General features: G+C 44.5%; 1 protein-coding gene across 7 annotated transcripts in view; it reads left to right on the top strand.

Annotated features, from left to right (window-relative positions):
* Window positions 1–16,108, top strand: part of KCNMB2 (potassium calcium-activated channel subfamily M regulatory beta subunit 2) — a 311,462-nt gene extending 295,354 nt beyond the window's left edge. For all 7 annotated transcript variants that reach the window (XM_083613580.1, XM_083613581.1, XM_083613578.1 and 4 more), the window contains 2 exons: window positions 1,893–2,088; window positions 12,844–16,108. In XM_083613580.1, the coding sequence (XP_083469706.1) occupies window positions 1,893–2,088; window positions 12,844–13,128 (481 nt within the window). In that variant the 3' untranslated portion in view covers window positions 13,129–16,108. The remainder of the gene's footprint in view (window positions 1–1,892; window positions 2,089–12,843) is intronic.
* Window positions 16,109–20,906: the final 4,798 nt, after the last annotated feature.

The following is a 20,906-nucleotide window of genomic DNA, read 5'->3' as shown; positions in this document are numbered from 1 at the left end:
ATTAGGAGGAATAGTTCATACTTTCCAACCAGGGGTTTTTTCCAGCCGGAACTAATCAGAACTCAGTTCCAGCACCTCTCAGGTGGGCGCCATTGCCATTATAAGAGAACAAGGGAGGCGGTTATGGTGAGTTCTGGCAACTCTTTTTCTATAAAAATAGCACTGCCTCCGACATTTCTCTGATTAAATAGGGATGTCCTGCCATACCCTCCAACATTTCTTGCATGAAAATAGGGAGGTCCTAAGGAAAAGTGGGACGTTCTGGGATCAAATCAGAAACTGGGACGGCTTCTGTAAATCCGGGACTGTCCCGGGAAAATAGGGACACTTGGAGGGTTTGATCGTTTTTAAAAGTCAAACCAGTTGAAGAGATAGATGATAGATGATAGATAGATAGATAGATAGATAGATAGATAGATAGATGATGATCGATAGATAGATAGATAGATAGATAGATTAGATAGATGATATAGATATAGATGATAGATAGATGATAGATAGATGATAGATGATGATAGATAGATGATGATGATCGATAGATAGATAGATAGATAGATTAGATAGATGATATAGATATAGATGATAGATAGATGATAGATTAGATAGATAGATGATAGATAGATATAGATAGATAGACAGACAGATGATAGAGATAAAGAGAGAGAGAGATGGGACAGACAGACAGACAGACAGACAGACAGACAGACAGACAGACAGACAGACAGACATCCTAAACACCTGTGAATGTTTAGCAGAAACCTGTCATAAGCAGACACACTTGAATGAAGCAGACAAAACCAAGAGAGGAACAATCTGGTAAAATTGTATTAAATAACATAAGAAGAGCCCACTGGATTAAGCCCATAATGGCCCATCTAGTCTAGCATCCTGTTCTCACGGTGGTCAACGAGATGCCTGTGGGAAACCTGCCATCAGGATTTGAACACAAGAGCCCTTTCCCTCTGTGGTTTCCAGCAACTGGCATTCAGAAGCATTGCTGCCTCCAACTGGAAGCCATTGATAGCCTTCTTCTCCTCCAATAGTTTTCCCAATCCTCTTTTCAAGCCATCTAGGGAGGGAGAAAAACTTCATTTTGGTGGCTCTTTTCTCAGCCTTATTTACTTATCGAATTGCCATTTTCTGGTTCGCCTCAGGTTTTCCCAGACCACGTCTGGGAATCAGGCAACAAAATGTCATCAACAACTTTGACACCCCCACACCCCCCCCCACACACACACACAAAAAAAACTTCAACAATTTTGTCCTGATTTTCACTTTGGGGAATATGGCAACCCTACTAAATGTCCTGGGCTGGTCCCGAACAGATTACATTCGAAAACCGAGGTACCACTGTAATAGTTGCAATATTAATAGACAGCATAAAAATAAAAATAATCATAATAAGAGTCCCCACCCCGCCCCTTTAACAGGCCATAGATTATTTAATGGTTGAAGTCAGCATGTACAGTGGTACCTCGGGTTAAGTACTTAATTTGTTCCGGAGGTCTGTTCTTAACCTGAAACTGTTCTTAACCTGAAGCACCACTTTAGCTAATGGGGCCTCCTGCTGCCGCCGCGCTGCCGAAGCCTAATTTCTGTTCTTATCCTGAAGCAAAGTTCTTAACCTGAAGCACTATTTCTTGGTTAGCAGTGTGTGTAACCTTAAGCGTATGTAACCTGAAGTGTATGAAACCCAAGGTACCACTGTGTAGCCATATATAATAGGTCAACACCAGTACTTTGAATTCAGCCCAGAAACTAATTGGCTGCCCATGGTGTTACAGGGTCAAACCATCTTGTTCTGGTGAGTAATCTGGCCATGGAATTTTGCGGTGTTCCAATCTTTTAAGCCTTTTCTCTGTCCAAATTCTCTTTCCCTCTTTCCTGGCCAGTGTTTGGACAGCAGAGACACAGTGCACGCTCCTCAACATCTCCATCACAGAAACCTTCAACTGCTCGTTCAGCTGTGGTCCAGACTGCTTGAAAACCTCTCAGTACCCGTGCTTGCAAGTGTACGTCAACGTATCGTCTTCGGGGCAAAAGTGCTTGCTTTACCACACAGAAGAGACAATGAAAATTAATTCTGAGGTAAGAACAAATCCAATTGCTCATCCATTTTCAGTGCAAATGGACTCGATATTTGCTAAGCAGGGGAGCTGGAGAACCTGTGGTCTTCCAAACTTTGCTGGACTGCAAGGCCCATTAATCCTAAACATTGAGCATGCTGGCTTGAGGTGATAGGAGCTGAAGCCCTTCGACATCTGGAGGGCCACAGGACCCCCATCCCTGGTTTATACTAGCTGACAACAGCTCTCCGGGTTCCAGGCTGCAGTTTTTCCCAGCACTGCCAAGGCATTCCCGGATAGAGCCTGGGACCTCTGGAATAAAGAACATGTGCTCTGACGCCAAGCTACAGCCCTATTTCCTTCCATGCTGAAAAGAGAACCAGCTTTACAATGCAGGGAGTATATATTTGTGTGTAGAACGCTGCCTGCCGGACGGCAAGTACATCTGTACCAATGCCACATTACCTGCACATCACAGCGCCATTCTGTAATGTGCATCTCTCTCTCTCCAGATGGCTGTTTGTCTGTCTTTGTGCAAAGGGGCACAGTAGGTCCCTCGACTCTGCATGGATGATGTTCAGGCAAATGTATCTATTCATTATCTATACCCAGGCACTCAGAGATGCAGCGGTCCTTGTTACATAGAGATTTAATTGCCCGAGATAGGGTGAAATCAGATACCAGAGCCCAGATCCCAGTAATTGCTGGCAGATGTATAATTGCAAACACCAGCATAACAAACGTTGGGTTAACAGCCTGTTTTGTGATGTTCCACTGGCACAGCAGGAGGTCCGCCCCACAGCAAGCACACACGGAGGCGCTGCGATGCTTCAGGCCTTTCTAGGCAATTGTTTCGACCCGTTTTGCAATGAGAGCACAGCTGCTCTTCAGTCATTGCAGCAGCTTCAGTATCTACAGCCAGTGCGTGAAGCTCCCTGAGTGCATTGGGCCAGTCACTCCACCTGCCTTACAGGGTTGTTGTGAGAATAAAACAAGGGGGGAGGAAGAACCAGTGCTTTCCTTCAGCCAGATCGCATCAGAGTGCAGTTCTGGCATCTCTCAAGTGGGTGCCATTGTGGGCTGGTGCCCCCCCCACCGCCTGTTTTTTTTCCTTTACATTCTTCTGAAAAACTCAAAACGAATGTTTCAAGTCAAAATGGAAGTCAGCCAGCGTGTGCAAGTCTACACTATTGTTTAGATCTATGACTCCACCAGATCCTAGCTGCGATTGGTCAAGCTACAGGCTATATATATATAGTGATGGGATATATAGATATATACCGTATTTTTCGATCTATAAGATGCACCAGACCATAAGACACACCTAGTATTTGGAGGAGGAAAACAAGAAAAAAAAAATCTGAATCCCAGAAGCCAGAACAGCAAGAGGGATCGCTGCACGATCGCTGTTCTAGCTTCTGGGATAGCTGAGCGGCCTGCATTTGCTCCATAAGGCGTAAACACATTTCCCCTTACTTTTTAGGAGGGAAAAGGTGCGTCTTATAGAGCAAAAAATACGCTAGATATTATTAAATTTTCTAATTTACATTTCAAAATATTCGTTTAAACTACCTTAAAATATCAATGACTTCCTTTCTTCTCTTTCCGTGGTTCATTTTGCATACCATACATCCCTGCATATTTTACATGAACTAGACCATTCAGGAATCCATTGTTACATCCATCAAAACTTATTTACACTGTTGAATTTACCTCAATGCTACCAGCGTTTTCAAATGAACACAATTTTCACTCATATATTCAGTAAACATTTTCCAGTCTTCTTTAAATGTACGCTCTTCTTGTTCTCTTATTCTACATGTTAAATCTGCAAGCTGCACATATTATTGTCATTCTTCTTCAGTTGGGACCTCACTCGTTTTCCATTTTTGGGCTAACAAAACACAGGCTGTAGCATACATAAATAGTCTTTTTTGACACCTGGGAATTTCCCTCTGAATTATCCCCAACAAAAAGGACTCTGGTTTTATTTTGTTTTTTGAAAAGTACTTTTAAACAGTTTTTTCAATTCATTATATATCATTTCCCAATACCCTTTTACAAGTCCACCACATATGATAAAACGTACCAACCTCATTACATCTCCAGCACTTATCTGATTCAGACTTATACATTTTAGCCAGTCTGTTCAGAATTAAATACCATCTATAAATCATTTTCAGGTAGTTCTCCTTCAAAGAATAACATGCTGTGAATTTTAGGTCGCTGTTCCAAAGTTTTTCCCAGAGAAGCAGCGATGGGCTTTTGGCTTTCCAACCAGGCCTCTACCATTGCACTTGTGCAAATTTGCACGAGGGCCCTTCCAAGCTGCCCTAGCCACCTGCCTGAATCTAACAGAACGAGGGAGGGGGGTGCATTTATTTGACCTGCACCAGAACCAGGGGCAACCCCCAAACCAGCTAGGGAGGCAGCTTGCCATAGTTTTTGTTAAGTTGTGGGCGAACATATCAGACGACACAGCGATTCTTCCAAAGCAGCTCTTTATTTGTAAGCTGGAACAGAACTGAACTAAGGAGATCAGTCAGCCTGCTTATATAGAGCTCCAGAACAATGTAACTGTTGCCATTTTCTAAAACTATCCAATCACTGAACGTCACTTTCGATCCTTCATTTGCATAACTATCTACAGTATCCCCCTGCTGGCCCAGGGTGAGAACTTCAGTACATAACAGTTTTTAGCCCCTCTGTGGGCCGTGAATGCAGCTGTTGTCAAACCAGCATCTTTTCAGAGCTGCCTCAAGTCGCCTGGCGACTTACTGTAAGAGCTTCATGGTAAGTTCTGGCACCTATTTTTCTTGGGGGGAAAGCACTGAAAAGAACGAAGTATGCTTGGATATCCCAGATAAAGGATGGGATAAAAATGTAATAATTTTCCATTTTTGGCTCAAACAGCAGTTCTTTCCCCAGTGTTCAGTACAGCGGTATTTTAGCACTGGATAAAATGTGATTATTCCTTGTGTAGGGAATTCAAAGGGGTAAACCCACCTTGGGGCCTGTGTGCTGTTAGGGGAAACATGCAGAACAATGCCTGTCTACCAGCCATTCCCACCCACCCGCTGCTGAAGCAGCAGTGGCATTTTCTGGGACTTTGCATGCTGCACCAAGGGAGGCAGAGGAAATGCTTGCCATTTTTCATTCTTCAAAATGCCCATCGTTATTCCATTGTAGAGACAGAACGTAGATCTTGGCCTGCAAAAGAAAGAAGAAGAGAAAAGGTGGTTCAGAGAGGGGACCTTTTTTTTTAAAGCCTCTTCTTGCCTGACACTCTTTCTATCTCTCCATCCCACACTGGATGCAGCCAAACCAGAGGTCTCAGTATAGACAATATTAATCCACAGCATTGCTCCAGTGGCGGGTGGCAGAATCCAAAATAAGACCTTTCTTTTTGTACCAACTAAAATGGCACAAAATAGTGAGCAAGCTTTTGCATTGTGCTTCAACCCCCAAAACCCATCCCCCATGGAAATAAAGACACAGTGGAGACAGAATTTAGTTTAAATGTTAATGGGCAATTTTTGGCCACAGCTTTATTAAAATACACAAATGTGACTGGTATTGGCTTATACATTGGTATCAAACTATAGCTGGCTCCTGCCCCACCCTGCAGGAAGCCTGGAAGGGTAAACAACCAGCAGGGGGATCTCCGTCAGTGTATATTGACTGGTATATACACTGGGATTCCCGCGAGTCCTGGCATGGCCCTAGCCCCTCTCCGGGCTTCGGACGAGATCCAGACCCCCGGATTCCTTTAACGGAATACCCTATTCATTGGAGGGGCAGGTGATGGCCGCACCGCACCTCCCCAAATTCCCCTAAACCAATGGCTAACCGCCAAACCTTACAAAGTTGTGACGATTGCTAAGAGGTAGGCAAAAACCAAGTGGCCACAGCCAATCTGCCACATTGGAAAAAATTCCTACCTGGCCACCATTCCAAAACAGGCGACCAACCGAAGTCCAAAGCAAGGCCAAACACAACCTAATTAACAAGTGGGTGGGCGGGTGTTCGGCAGAGCAAAGCAAAAGGAGGTCCCTACATCGCCCTGCCAAATAAATACCCCCAACCTTGCCACGCTGCTGATTGGCTAAAGGCCATTGGCATAACTGTGGCACCACCAGCTTGGAGCAGGGCAAGCCCCGCCCACAAGCCGGTTAGGGAAGAGTTTCAGGGCCAAGCACAACATGGACCCTTCTCTGGGCTAGATGTTAAGAAAAACAGCTAAAGAGGCAGCCAGGGAGTGCAGAGGGGGAGGTTGGGCATGATGTAAAAACCCCAAACTCTGGAGTTTGCAGCTATTTAAAGACAAGAGTGCAAAAGGATGTTATGGCAGTTTAATTAGCTCCGGTGGTGCTTGGTGCAGAATAAGATGTTCAGTTATGCAAGGATTACAGGGCTGCATAAACAACAATGGTAGTTCTCGTGTTTAGTTGTTGTTATTGCTGCTGCTGTTTGAAAAACATCTGTATTTCACACTCACACAAACACCACGGGAGCAATTGTTAGCAGAAAAACAGCTAGACGGGAAACAGTTAAATAGCAATTATGCCATTCCTTCTGCCAACCTTATCACCTCCCAGTACCAGGCTCCTTTAAGGGCTTTTTAATGTGTCAGATAAAAGTTACCCATGGCTGCCTGCAATGTCTGGTTTGGCCCTTAGCTGCTATGCTACATTAGCTCTTGAAATCTCAAAGAGTTTCTGCCTGTTTTTATTCACACTTAAATCCCCCCAGCTGCTGCTTCCTCTTAATCTAATGCAGGTACAGTTAATGCTTGCTTGACTCAAGGCTGTTTTTACAGGTTATGATTGCCTCTCTAGGGCTTCCTTTCCTTTATCGTTCCCCATCCCGCCCTCTGACATACCATTGTGCAAACTGAATCCCAAATCAGTTTTGTTAATGCAACATCCCTTGATGGTAATGCTTGACTTCTTGACCTAGAATGGAATTTAAAATACTCTTGCCGAGTCCTTCAGCAAATCCGCTCTAGGCAGAGATGTTCCGTGTTCATCTCAGAGGCGAGACAAGCTCCGTACCCAAAGAAGTTCCTAGCAGCAACCAGGACACAACCATGCTGTTGTTGACTTCCAATTTTTCTGGGCATGGTTACTCAAACTCCAGGCCTGGTGTGCCCTTGAACCACTCTCCTCCACCCATCGTGCATGTATCTTAAGTGGCTGAACTAGTAAGGCACAGAAAAGCTCAAGATACACGTTGATCTACCCACACTTAGTTGTTATCTCTGAGAAGCGTAGAAAATAACAGGATATCTTTATACGAATTCTTCAAACTTACACGACCCCTTAAAAATTAGCTGATGAAGGTGAGTACATCGAAACTAGGCCCTGTTCTGGTTTCTGATCCATAATTGACTTCTAACTTCTGCTCAGTGATTGAAACTAAAATCTTCACATCAAATCTGACTATGGACTAACATGAACTTATCTCTACTATAAACTCTTATCTCTAATACTGTAGTGAATTATTGTGTTATACATATCCTTATGAGTTTGAGTTTGTAATCTCTGTGTGAGTTTGTAATCTCTATTCAAGTTTGTAATCCTTGTCAGAATACATACTTTTGAATGGGTTAGTTTTTGTTACAGTTGACTATTGATTTGCGAGTAGGGACCACTCCCACTATTGAAACTTATATTGGCCACAGTTCTTTGAAGGAAGGCACAAGACTGGGGGGTTGATCATCAGGTGAGCTGCGCACAGGTGAGCTGAAGCGAGCTGCCGGTCAGTCCTATGGAGCCTCCTTTTATTGAGACAAATATGCAAGCTAGGCAGATACATTTTGGGCTGTGACCTTTACACATCTTCTGTCCCGAGGTCGTGGGGTGGTACAAAGTTATTTTGGCACCTGTTTCCACCGCGTCATTTTCCCCTTGCATAGTGTATGACGAAGGAGACAAAAGGTTTCAGGGACAAAGGTTACAGACAGGACACCGCCGACTACTGAGACCGCAAAAGGTCAGACAGAGGAAACGATGTACAGACAGCTGTGGCTTGTCTGGGGGTGGGTTGTGCCCTGCACCCCAGGGTCACGCGTGCAGGCTGCCTGCTGGTGGGGAAGTGTGCTCCCTCCGGACCCCACTCCCCACTCCATGATATCCCTACAGTTCTTGGTGTGCTTTTTTCTTGAACTAGTAAGGCAGCAGGTAGTTAGAACTAGAGCCCATGGCAGGTGGAGCCAACTAATTTCCAGTTTTGTCCCCATCTTCCTCCCTGTTGAGTTCTGCAAAGGCATAGGAAGAGCCTGCTGTCTCAGGCCAATGACCCACCTAGTCCAGCACCTTGTTCTCACAGTGACCAACCAGGTGCCTGTGGGAATTCATCAAGCAAGACCCAAGAACATGAGTTGTCTTCCCTCCTGTGGCATTCAGAAGCATTACTGCTTCCGACCATGAAGGCAGAGCGTAACCATCCTGGCTAGTCACCATTGATAGCCTTTCCCTTCATGATTTTGTCCTCCAATCCTCTTTTAAAGTCTTGGAAGTTAGCGAGCATCACTGCGTGAGTTCCATAATTGTGTGAATCCTTTCTTTCATCTGCCCTGAATCTTCCAACATTCGGCTTCATTAGGCGTCCATGTGTTCTAGTGTTATGTGAGAGGAATAATAATAATAAAAATTCTCTATCCACTTTCTCCATGCCGTGCAACACTGAAACTTAGGAGGAGGAATGGGCTATGCAGAATTAGATAAATTAACAGGAAGGATTCGAAACCTTCGGGATCAGAGATTCTTAGAAGACTGGAGTAAATATATGAACTATTTGAAAAGGAATTGTGATGAACAGATTACGCTAGTAAGATTGCAAGAAGTTTTGTAAGGTGAATTATCTGAAATATTACAAGAAAGACTATGAAAAGAATTATTAGTTAAGGACAATTAAATGCAATATAGAAATTAAGAAATGCAGAATAAGTGATAAAGAGCGGAAAATCATCAGAGGTGTTGACGGAAGTCTAAAACATTGCATAAGATGAGAAGATATGTTGTATGACTGTTTTAACTGATATGTTAAAAAAATCAATAAAAATGTATATATATAAAAAGAAACTAAGGAGGAGAAAGCTGGCTAACAGGGCCACTTCCTGTTCTGGTTGTAAGTAAGAAGGCAGGCAGGTGGGGTCTGGCTGAGGGCAGCTTGAATTTGGTGGGGCAGTGTCCCATTTGCCCAAATGGATCAGGCTTCATTGACCTTAGGAGCATAGAAACCTGCCTTATACTGAGTTGTCGCTCAGTATTGTCCACACTGACTCTCAGTGGCTCTTCAAGGTTACAGTCAGAGTATTTACATCCCTATTTGGAGATGCCTATCTAGGACCTTCATAGAATCATAGAATTATCAAGTTGGATGAGACCCTGAGGATCATCTCGTCCAACCCCCTGCAATGCAGGAATATGCCGATATGGAAGAGACAGGGATCGAACCCGCAACCTTGGCATTGTCAGCACCACGCTCTAACCAACTAAGCTATTGCATGCAAAGCAAATGCTCTACCATTGAACTGCAGCCCTCCCCCCCCCCCCAGCCTTCACTAAGTGTGATCATGGTATAATCATTGGTCTCTGGTCATGTCCTTTTAATTTCTAAACAAAGAACTGGATCCTAGATCAATCACACCAAATGGTTAGTCTAGCTCCCTACTAAGTTACTTACACTGCACGTTTAGGTCTCAGAATGGACTTGAGAGGCAAAGTGGTGATGCTCCCCAATGAACAAATGACTTTTAATTGTTGTTTTCTCGCTCCTTACCTGCTTCCAGAAGCCTGTTGTTATTTAATGAAAATGAAGGACAGGCTGATCATGTTTATTTAGACGCACTGCCAAACAGTGGGCAAACTTCATCCATCATAAGCTTCCTATGAATCATGCATAAGGCTCAACTGCAAGATTTTTTACAAAAACTTTCAGATGAAATCTGAGGACTCAGGGAGATGGTGGGCGGCAAATGATTTCCTGAAGCCAGATGCTTGTCTCTGGCTGACCTTTTTCACTTCCACCACTGTGTAGTTTGAGGTTCTGGTAGTGGCAACACCAGAACCTAGTGGCTGCCATTTTTCTCTCTGCCAGGAAACCAGGAGTGGGGAACCTGAGGCTCTCCAGATATTGTTGGATACCAACTCCCGTCATCCCCAACCAGCCTGGCCAATGACCTGGGATGGTGGGAGTTGTGTCCAGCAATGCAGGTTCTCCACCACTGACGTGAGAAGAAGGTTACTACTCTGATCATCATGCAACGTTGTTCTGAAGCCAACCAGAATGATGGAGATGCTTTCTACTTTTAGGCAGAATCCCAGGAGAAATAAATGGTTTCCACTAATCTCTGGGAGGCCATCACAATACCAGTAAAGCACAGTATTCATGTTTCCCTGGTGTGGGTAGGAGTGACTGCAGTGTTGTTTCTTCCCATGAGCCCAAGGAATGTGAGAGACCCTGGACCACTTGGAAGTATTCCATGTTGCACCTTCTCTTAGCACCAGCAGTAACTCATTTCCCCAACTGTTAATACTTAGGGATGTAAAAAGCCATTGTTTTCCATTCTGCACTGTGTGCATCATATACAGCACTGTTTCCATTCCGCTGCGATTCATCTTCCACTAAAAACTACAATACAGTAGTACCTCTGGTTAAGTACTTAATTCGTTCCGGAGGTCCGTACTTAACCTGAAACTGTTCTTAACCTGAGGCACCACTTTAGCTAATGGGGCCTCCTGCTGCCGCCGCGTCACCGGAGCACGATTTCTGTTCTCATCCTGAAGCAAAGTTCTTAACCTGAAGCACTATTTCTGGGTTAGCGGAGTCTGTAACCTGAAGCATATGTAACCTGAAGCATATGTAACCTGAGGTACCACTGTATTCGTTTTTCTTTCTGCTGCAGCAAAATTATGTAACTTACATTATTTATATAAACTGCATAAGGGAGTCGGGCATGCTTCACAAGGGACGGCATTCTGTAAATCAGAACCACCACTGAGAAGGCCCTGTCATGAGTCAAGACCTGCTGACAAGGCCTCACCTGCCGATCACAGAATTTGAGATGGTTGATATTGGTGAAGGCACTCTTTTAGGTACTTGGGTACCAAGCCATTGAGGGCTCTGTATGCCGGTACATACAACTGGGTCTGGTAGCTCAATGGCAGCCACTGCAGCACATTCAGAACCAGTGGCATATGGTCCCATTGGGCCACCCCACTTAGCCCACCAGGCAATGTCAAGATTTGCTGGTGACTTGTGGAAGTCTGTTGGTAATTCACCACACCTCAACCAGGATGATGTATCAGAAGACTATGTGGATCCCCGGCAGAGTCTTCCAGAGATTTCCTGCTCCCAGCTGAACAGCTTCTTCCAGAGTCCCCAGTTAAGGGAGGAAACAGTTCAAAGTAACAAAGCATTCATTGTTTCCAGACAAAAGACAAAGGCAACCACTATTTTCCACTAAATACAGTTCTTCTGGTTTTTGAAGTAGAGATACATATGTGCGGAGAGATTCACTAACACTATCGCAATGATAACTCACACTATTGTGTAAAAATCCCGGCCTCTCACAGATTCAGAATCAAACCCTGACAGCAAACAGGGCAGGAGGGCATGCAACAGGACAGCAGAACATGGACAAGACATCATACAATAAAAGCAATGCCCCTAGAGACCGGGATCCCCATCTTTACACGTAGGCCTATTTCCTGAACCAATGAGGGCGCGAATGACTCAGCAAGTCATACGCTCAACCTCACGGGTGTTGCTATGGTAACCCAGTGCACCCGGCGCCCTTATCTCAGGACATCCAGGCTTGGGGGCTCTGTTCCTCAAGACATGAGCCCAAACACTGTGTAATTTAACCCGAGTTTTACCTCTTTTTTTCCTACTATAACAAGGTAAACATAAACGCTCTTGCCAGTGGCAGGCAACAATAGCTGATGGTTACTTCCAGCTGTTTGGCTTGACGAGGTGCCATCTGTTCCACAGGTTGAGAATACAGCTGTGTGCGCCAAAGTAATGAAAGCAGGAATCTAGAGTCTGGGACTTAGCATGGGTCCCTTGGGGTACCCGTTGTCACTTTCCTCCCACCTGCAAGCCATCTCGGAGCCGGTGGTATTACTGACACTGCTGGGGAAAGAGTGAGACTTGTGTCCCAGAAGGTCAGCACACAAAACCTGCACAGCCTTTTCAGTTCATTGATCACACCAATCCCAAAGGCAAGAGAAAGCACTTAGATTTCCAGCAGAGACTGAACAGTAAGAAGAATTCTGGGTGTCCTTTTCTTCTATCCCTATATATATTTCTCCAAGTTTTGCAGCCCAATACCCAGATTCTGGTCTAGACTCCAGCTTTTTCAACTGCTAGGCTTTTCTTTTCTCTACTTTTGATTGCTAAGGGCTCGGGGAGCTGGAAGAAAAGATTGGATTTGTTTTCTTTTCAAATAATCAAGCCAGTTTGTTGGAATATTTACTTTGTAAGTCACAAGCTATGCCGAAGCAGGAAGTGTGAGTGATGCTTCCTGTTTTCATACTTCTGTAATATCCGAAAAGGGATCTTGTAAATCTTCCCTAGGGGGGAGCAACATGCGCCTCCATGCACAATTCTTGACTGATTGGTCAAAGCTAAGTAAATACAGATCCATTCTTTGAGGAAAACCATATTTGTATTTTAAATGCATGGGTGTATATACATATTCACAAGCGTTTGGTTTGGCCAGGGATGCATACTGTCTCTTATCTCATTTGTCTTTCTCCCCCTCCGACAGTGCTCATATATACCCAAGTGTGGCAAGAACTTTGAAGAGTCTCTGTCCCTCGTGAATGTCGTCATGGAGAACTTCAGAAAGTACCAGCACTTCTCCTGTTACTATGACCCCGAAGGCATTCAAAAGAATGTATTGCTAACCAAACTCTACAGCTCCAACGTGCTGTTCCACTCCCTCTTTTGGCCAACTTGTATGATGATAGGAGGGCTTGCTATCGTTGCCATGGTCAAGTTGACCCAGTATCTGTCCCTCCTCTGTGAAAGGATCCAAAGGATCAACAGATAGAAGCAGCCGGCTCGCTTCCGGGATGGATTGACAGCTGAAATACTGTTGTTGTTTTTTTTCATTCTTCACCAAAGAACCTTAAGTTTGTAACGTGTAACGTCTGTTCTAAGTTCCTTATATTTTTTATGAAGTAGAGCAATAATGAAAAAAGGCTGTTCTATATGCAAACGTGATGCTGTTATTATGCAGGTGATGGGAGAAGGAATCGCCATTTGCGTTGGCCGTCTACATAATCTTGGTTTACGCTGCAAAATCGGTACTTCTTTCTTTTCCTTTTCTCTTTTCTTTCTTTCTCCTTTCTTTTTCTACAGCCAAAATAGGGCTCAGTGTGACCCATTTGCCAAGCCTTGTCGATGAAACGCATCACCATTTCGTTGCAAACCCATTTTGGAGGGATGTATTACATTGCTGCGTGTGTGTCCATGCGAACCGTTTAAGTTCCACTTAAGGCTGCAGAGGGAGAAGGCGTGGGGTATAGAAGGAAATTTGGAGGATGGTGAGAGAGGGTTGATTTGTCTGGCTGAACTAAGATGGATTCAGAAATGTGGTATCTCCAGCTGCCTCCTAAACCAAGGTCAAAGGGCAGCCACACATTAGCAGGAAGTCAGGGTGTGCATCCTCTATACATCCAGGCCCTGACCCAGAGAACGCCAATCAAACTTCACCACCGCTAAAATCTTTAGGACATTTTAGCTATGGTTGATTTTATTGGGATGAGAGCAGAACTTACTTTCTTCTGGATTGCAGGGAGAGTGGGGGACCCTCAAAGTTCTGGATCAGAGCAATTGTCTTCATGTTGGCCTCATGCTCAGGGTTAAGCTTTCCCTTCCGATGTTTTAGACATTTATTTGCAATATCTTGGACTCACAGATCATTCTCTACCAAAGCTACAGCCAAAAAAGCAAACCCCACAAATCGCATTAATCTACCACACCCGTCGACTCCATTCATCTCCGACTCCAACCTGAGCCCTGTTGGCAGAGATGGGACCAGAAAACACTTTCCATACAAGTTTATTCTCTGTATTTTTTTCCCTTGTATTTGCTACCATATCACTGTAAAGAAGAACTAAAACAAAAACAAAAATACAACCCATAGTCAGCTATTTTTTCATTTTTTACTTCCAACTATTTTAGATTTTTTTACTGTATATTTAAAAGAAAAAGAAAAAAAAGAATACTAGACAAGAGGACAAAAACATATATTAAAACTAGTGGTGTATTGTAATACGAATATGTTATATTTTATTATTTCTTTTATTAACTGAAAGTGAGAAGTGCCCTTCTTGTATTTCGTAATGTCCAAACCTGGATATGCTTGTCACTAAGAAGAGCAGCGTCAGGGGCGGGGGGAGTCTTAGAGGCCGTTCACAGTGGCATTTCCACTCAAATAAAACTTAGGTCACATCTACACCATAAACTTAAAGCTCTCTTATACAACTTTAACAGTCAAGGAGAATCCTGGGAACTGTTGTTTGTTAAGGGTGCTGAGAACTGTAGGTCTATGAGGTCAGTGCCCATAGCAGACTACAGCTCCCATGATTCTTTGCGGTATTTAAAGTGGCATAAGAATGTGGTTGTGACCATTCTTGCAAAACATCCTTCAATTTGAAAGGCTAGTAAAGAGAATGGGTAGCATATAATATTATTCCTAGAGAAGTGGGCTTTTTTAACCAGTACACAGCAAAATAAAAATTCAAGGGCATATTGGGCAGGGAGGGGATGAAATTCACACGATTTACTGAATTGCGGTAAGGCTGCAGAACCAGGAACGTGCATAAATCATAGCTGCTTCCAGATGAGCTATTTATTGTGCATTCTGATTTTCTTGGAGGGGTTAGACAACATTGTGTCAAGGCAAATGGTACCCCCCACATTCTGCTGCATTTTCCCATCACTTTACTTATCACAAAAAATCTGATGAAGTGCAAGATCTCCAGACCAAGTTTGATTACGCAACCGGAATTTGCCAACATACGATTGAATCCCACCCGAAAAGAGGGACAGTCTGGAAGCACCCTATGTACGTGCTCTGAGGTATGCATTACCACTAGGGAACACTAAGCGGCTGCCTAAGGAGACACTTAGCAAGTGGTAGTAGCAGGTCTTGTTTCTGTTGTTCCAAGCTCCACTTTGGTACAAGCGCTTGAAAAGAAAAGGTGGTAGATTTGGTGGTACATAGAGCCAGAGAATAGCCACACAGCAGGCAAATGATCCAAGCCACCATATGAAGGTGGAGAGAGTGGTAGGTGGAGTGGGTCTGAGTAAAGCGTGAGTAAAGCGTGAGTAAAATGTGAGTAGGTGACAACTCATCAGATATTGGGAGGAGTAGAAGTCACAAAATGGAAGAGAAAAAAGAGGAATATCAGTTTGGGGCAGTTTTGAGGGTCGATGTTGAAGCCCAATATGCCATAGGGATAAATGGGAAAGGTGAGCAAGGCAAAACTTGCAATGAATTTTTCCACCCATTCTCTGTGGGATTACAAATAGTATTCACAACTTTTGTTAGATTATACTCAAAAGACAATCTTGTCAGGTTCAGGTCATGGAACACCTAAAAGGCAGAATGTGAGGTATTCACCAATCATCCCCTAAAATTACCATAGAACTTTTTTTAAGGAACTATTTATATGTGTATTGGAAGCAAAGGTTAACTTTTTTTTTTTTTTGCCAAAAGGAGAAAGCACATTTTATCTGTCCAGCTCCATTCTCTGCGTACTTCTCCCCCCTCCTCTGCCACAACTCCAATAATGTAATGTTGGGGGAAAACTTTATGGTGTTACAAGACTCCATGAACTGTTCAAGTGTCGTCTGAGCTGTACAATTGAAGTCTGCAGCAGTGAAATTAATCTTTGATCTTGTAATCCATAATGCAGCTTTTTTTCTCAGGCAAATAAATTCCTGGGGCGTGTAATCAGGACTTCAAAACTGTGTGATTTGGTACAAAAATTATTCAATTAAACCTTTGAGATTTCAATATGCTTGGCAATCAGAAATGGCCTCTTTCTTTCTTCCTTCCCCATGCCCCCCCAAAACCCAATTTGGTAGGATCTATGTCGGGGTCAGCAAACCTTTTCAGCAAGGGGACGTTCCACTGGCCCTCAGACCTTGTGGAGGGCTTGACTGTTTTGGGGAGAGAAAAAATGAACAAATTCCTATGCCCCACAGATAACCCAGAGATGCATTTGAAATAAAATCACACATTCTACTCATGTAAAAACACGCTGATTCCCGCACCATCCGCAGGCCAGATTTAGAAGGCGATTGGGCCTGATCCCAGGCCTTAGTTTGCCTACCCATGATCTATGTTCCCAGCGAAATCCCAGCAAAATTCAGCATACAATTAGCCTCTCTTACTGTCTTTCATATATACCTGGGGAAATTCGAGCCAAAGTCTTCTAAGTAATTGGTACTGCCATCCTATGCAGTCTTGTGCAACAATCTGTGAGCAAGACTCATTAAACCCAGTCGCATCTTCTAAACCCAAACCATATACCCAGAGTTTAGGGTTGCCATACGTCCAGAATTCAGCCCTTGCAAATGGCGTCTGGGTGGAAATTGTGGAAATCCGGACATATGGCAGCCCATATTGGTAATGTAGATTTTGGCGAATTTCATTAAAGATAGCTCAGCAACTTTTGTGTTCAGATTTTCACTTATCGAAATATGGCAACCCTACCAGAGTTTGTAAGAGTGCAGTCGCATTCCCCAGCCTAACCAAGGGCTTGTCTTCCATGAACATGGTTTTAACAGTGAGTCTGTAAGTGACTGTGGAGGCCAGTTCTGGATCCACATGTCCTTCCACAGTGGGGAAATTGGTTTCCGGGCAGGAGTTGATCACGGTGAGGGTTTGCCAAGCGTGCCTTCCTCTTAGCACGTTTCTCCCTTTTGTCCTGAGTTTGAGCGTCTTCAAAGCCCATGACGCCTTTGGGAAAGGTTGTTCTCCGACTGGAGCGCTTGCAGGCCAGTGTTTCCCAGTTGTCGGTGTTTATACTACATTATTTAATAGATTTGCCTTGAGAGAGTCTTTAAACCTCTTTTGTTGACCACCAGCATTACGCTTTCCATTTTTAAGTTTTAAATTTTTAAGCTTTAAATGTAGAGTGCAGATGGAGCAGAATTTCAGCCTCAGATATCAGTTTCTCTAAATAAAATAACACCACAACCTCACACACCTTTATTTGCAAGCAAGATGCCGCAGTCCTATTGACTGTCTTGTTTATCCTTCCCTGAATCTTCTAGAACAGAAGTCAGGGGCTTGAGGCCTGGGTGGCCAAATTCAGCCCTCCAGAATGCTGTCTGACCTTTAGAACTGGTCCCAGGCCACATATGTCACTAGCCATGATTTGCCCTCCATGTGTTGATGAAATCTGTCCTTAAATTCTGATGATGCTTCTTATTGACCTGGATGGAGACCAGAGAGGTGGGTGGGTGACACCAACTGTGTTGAGGTTAAATTTATACTCATTGCTCCACCCACTTCTGCCAATCCCATGTGGCCCTCACAAGGTGACCCTGAAGGTAGCATGGCCCTTGGGCTGGAAGAGCTTTCATGCCCATTCTAGAAAGATCTTGGGAGTCGCAATTTGAAGACATGTTCAAAATTTCACACTGGGGAAGTTGAACATTGTCATGTGAATCCATCCTCATTTGTTTTTGCTGACAGCAGTTGGCCTATGGATGGGGGTCCTTTACAGTGGTACCTCAGGTTAAGTACTTAATTTGTTCTGGAGGTCCGTTCTTAACCTGAAACTGTTCTTAACCTGAAGCACCACTTTAGCTTATGGGGCCTCCTGCTGCCACCGCGCCGCCGGAGCCCGATTTCTGTTCCTATCCTGAAGCAAAGTTCTTAACCTGAAGCACTATTTCGTGGTTAGGGGAGTCTGTAACCTGAAGTGTATGTAACCTGAAGCGAATGTAACCTGAGGTACCACTGTATTTGTGTTTCTCATAGCAGAACAACACATAAGTGATATTTTGAGCATCATTTGCTCACAACATGGGAGCAAAGACCACGGCCATCGCTAGCAGTCCTACAGCTGATATTGTACACTCTTTCCCCGATGTCCACTATGTGCACATAGCACTGAATGCACAAAAGATTCATCAGGAAGCACTGGGGTTAACCCTGCACCTCCCGACACAAATGTTTGCGCTCAGGGAGCAGCATGTGACATTCAGAACGACATTCAGAGTGGGCCTACTCCTTGCTCCCGGTGTTGACGTACACAAGAGCAAATAGCACCCAAACAGGGCTAGAATATTCCACAAACGCATTTGTGTTCAGGTTTGGCTTGCGAGCCCTTCTGGCTTTTATTTACTCTTCCCTCCATCTCCATTTATGAACAATAATTAAAGGCTCACTACATTTCTGTCATGGGTGACCAGCTTGGGGGACAGAAAAGTTAACTGAACTGTTCAAGGCCACCGGTTCTGGTGGAGACAGGATTGCAGAGCTTCTGACCTCTAATTGCTTTTCCTGGGAGCCGAGAGCTTTGCCCAAGTAATCTCTGAGAAGTGTGAAAAAGCAACAAAGGGGCACAAAAGTAGAGAACAACAACCAAGTCGGAAAAAATAGCCCAACTTATTTTCTGGGCAGAAGTATTGCCTTCTCCCCGAGGTTGCCAAATCTTCCTTAAAACTCAACAGAATTCTGAATGCTCTCCCTGTTGCCAGGACCGGCAGGGGAATTTAACTGTTCCAGTTCTCCGGCTGGTAATTCACTTTAAATTATTGTTTTACCTCACTCAATCCAATTACTTCACGTTATTTCGCTGCCCCACCGTTCTCTGTGCTAATGTCAACAAAATGATTACAGGCTGCAATGGCGTCAAGATGTTTCACCCACAGGAGCGCCGGTAAAAATGTTTATGGCCTGACATATTGAAAACAGCATTTGATGTGTAAATGTCGAGGATAATCAGCTCTCCTGTCACTAACAAACAAAATGCGGGGAAATGCAGCCGCTAAAATGTCATCCATGGGACTTTGAAAGCTGCCTTCGCGCCTGCCACGTAAATCCTCAAGCAAATGGACTGTCTTTTTTTTGTCAATCATCTCCCAGAGGGTCACATCTGATGAGAGCTACCGTATTTTTCGCTCTATAGGACGCACTTTTTCCCCTCCAAAAATGAAGGGGAAATGTGTGTGCATCCCATGGAGCGAATGCAGGCTCCTTGGCTTCGCCGCGACGCGCCTGTCCTGGAAGCCGGAGGAGGAACAGAAGGGTCTCCTGTTCCTCCTCCCGCTTCGCAGCGATGCGCCTGTCCAGCGAAGCCGGAGGAGGAACAGAAGGGTCTCCTTCTGTTCCTTCTCCAGCTTCGCTGAAGGGCGCTGCACCTTCTCCCTCTCTGCGCAGCGCCTCTCCTGTGAAGGAGAGGCGCTGCGCAGAGAGAGAGAGAAGGCGCAGCGCCCCTTGAGCAACACGCCTGTCCAGCGAAGCCAGAGGAGGAACAGAAGGGTCTCCTTCTGTTCCGCCTCCCACTTCGCAGCAACGCGCCTGTCCTGGAAGCCGGAGGAGGAACAGAAGGGTCTCCTTCTGTTCCTTCCCCAGCTTCGCTGAAGGGCGCTGCCCCTTCTCCCTCTCTGCGCAGCACCTCTCCTGTGAAGGAGGGGCGTTGTGCAGAGAGAGAGAAGGTGCAGTACCCCTTCAGCGACGCCTCTGTCCTGGCTTCTGCTTTAGCCCTGCGCAGCCTCTTTGGGCAGGGGAAGCCTTCATCCCGCTGCCCTGAAGAGGCTTGGCGCGGTTACCCCAGAAGCCAGAACAGCCACACGGTATCCCAGAAGCCAGATCCCTCTTGCTGTTCTGGCTTCTGGGGTTCAGAATAATTTTTTCTTGTTTTCTGCCTCCCAAAACTAGGTGCGCCCTATGGTCCAGTGCGCCCTATGGTGCAAAAAATACGGTATTTGCCAGTTGTTGCTCTTACATAATGGATCTCAGAAATTTGAATAAGGAACTCAGCACTCAGCTGCCTCCCCCCTCACCACCCCATGTGCTGGAGCTTCTGAAATCACAGGTGGGTGGGTAGATTCTGAGAAAGACCTTTGTGGCTCTCAGGACCAACCTGGAAAATAACTCCTCCTGTTGAAAACAGCCCCCTGAACATGTCTTTTTTTAAAAAAAAAAAAATATTATTAATTTTATTAGTATTCTCCACACAACAACAAAAACAAGAAAAAATAACAATACACAAATCGCAAAAACAAGCATACAAAAAAACACAAATCCAAATCTTACAAATTATAGTGGTACCTCGGGTTAAGTACTTAATTCGTTCCAGAGGTCCGTTCTTAACCTGAAACTGTTCTTAACCTGAAGCACCACTTTAGCTAATGGGGCCTCCTGCTGCTGCCACACCGCCGGAGCACGATTTCTGTTCTCATCCTGAAGCAAAGTTCTTAACCTGAGGTAATATTTCTGGGTTAGCGGAGTCTGTAACCTGAAGCGTATGTAACCTGAAGCGTAAGTAACCCGAGGTACCATTGTAATAATATAAACACTAAAAAGAAAAACAAACATTGACTTCCACCAATCCCACAGGACCTCCTCTCATTGTGTCTTTCTGTTTTCCTTATCATCTCTATCCTAGCATCTAGATATAAATCCCTCTTTCTTATCCTTTCACTTCACAAGGTTATTCCAGACTCAGCCAGATTTCTGTCTTCGAACCTTGGCTTTTAAGGTATTCATTTAGGCACTCCCATTCCTTTTTCACCTCACTCCCTGCTCATGTCTTTCTGTCTAGAGGAACCTCTTCACCAGTCTGGTGCTTTTCAAAT

The sequence above is a fragment of the Podarcis filfolensis genome (genome assembly GCF_964270895.1).
Source record: "Podarcis filfolensis genome assembly, chromosome: 5".
Taxonomy (NCBI): Eukaryota; Metazoa; Chordata; class Lepidosauria; order Squamata; family Lacertidae; genus Podarcis; species Podarcis filfolensis.
Note: the sequence above shows the minus strand (reverse complement) of the source record. Positions and strands in the feature narration are given on the sequence as shown.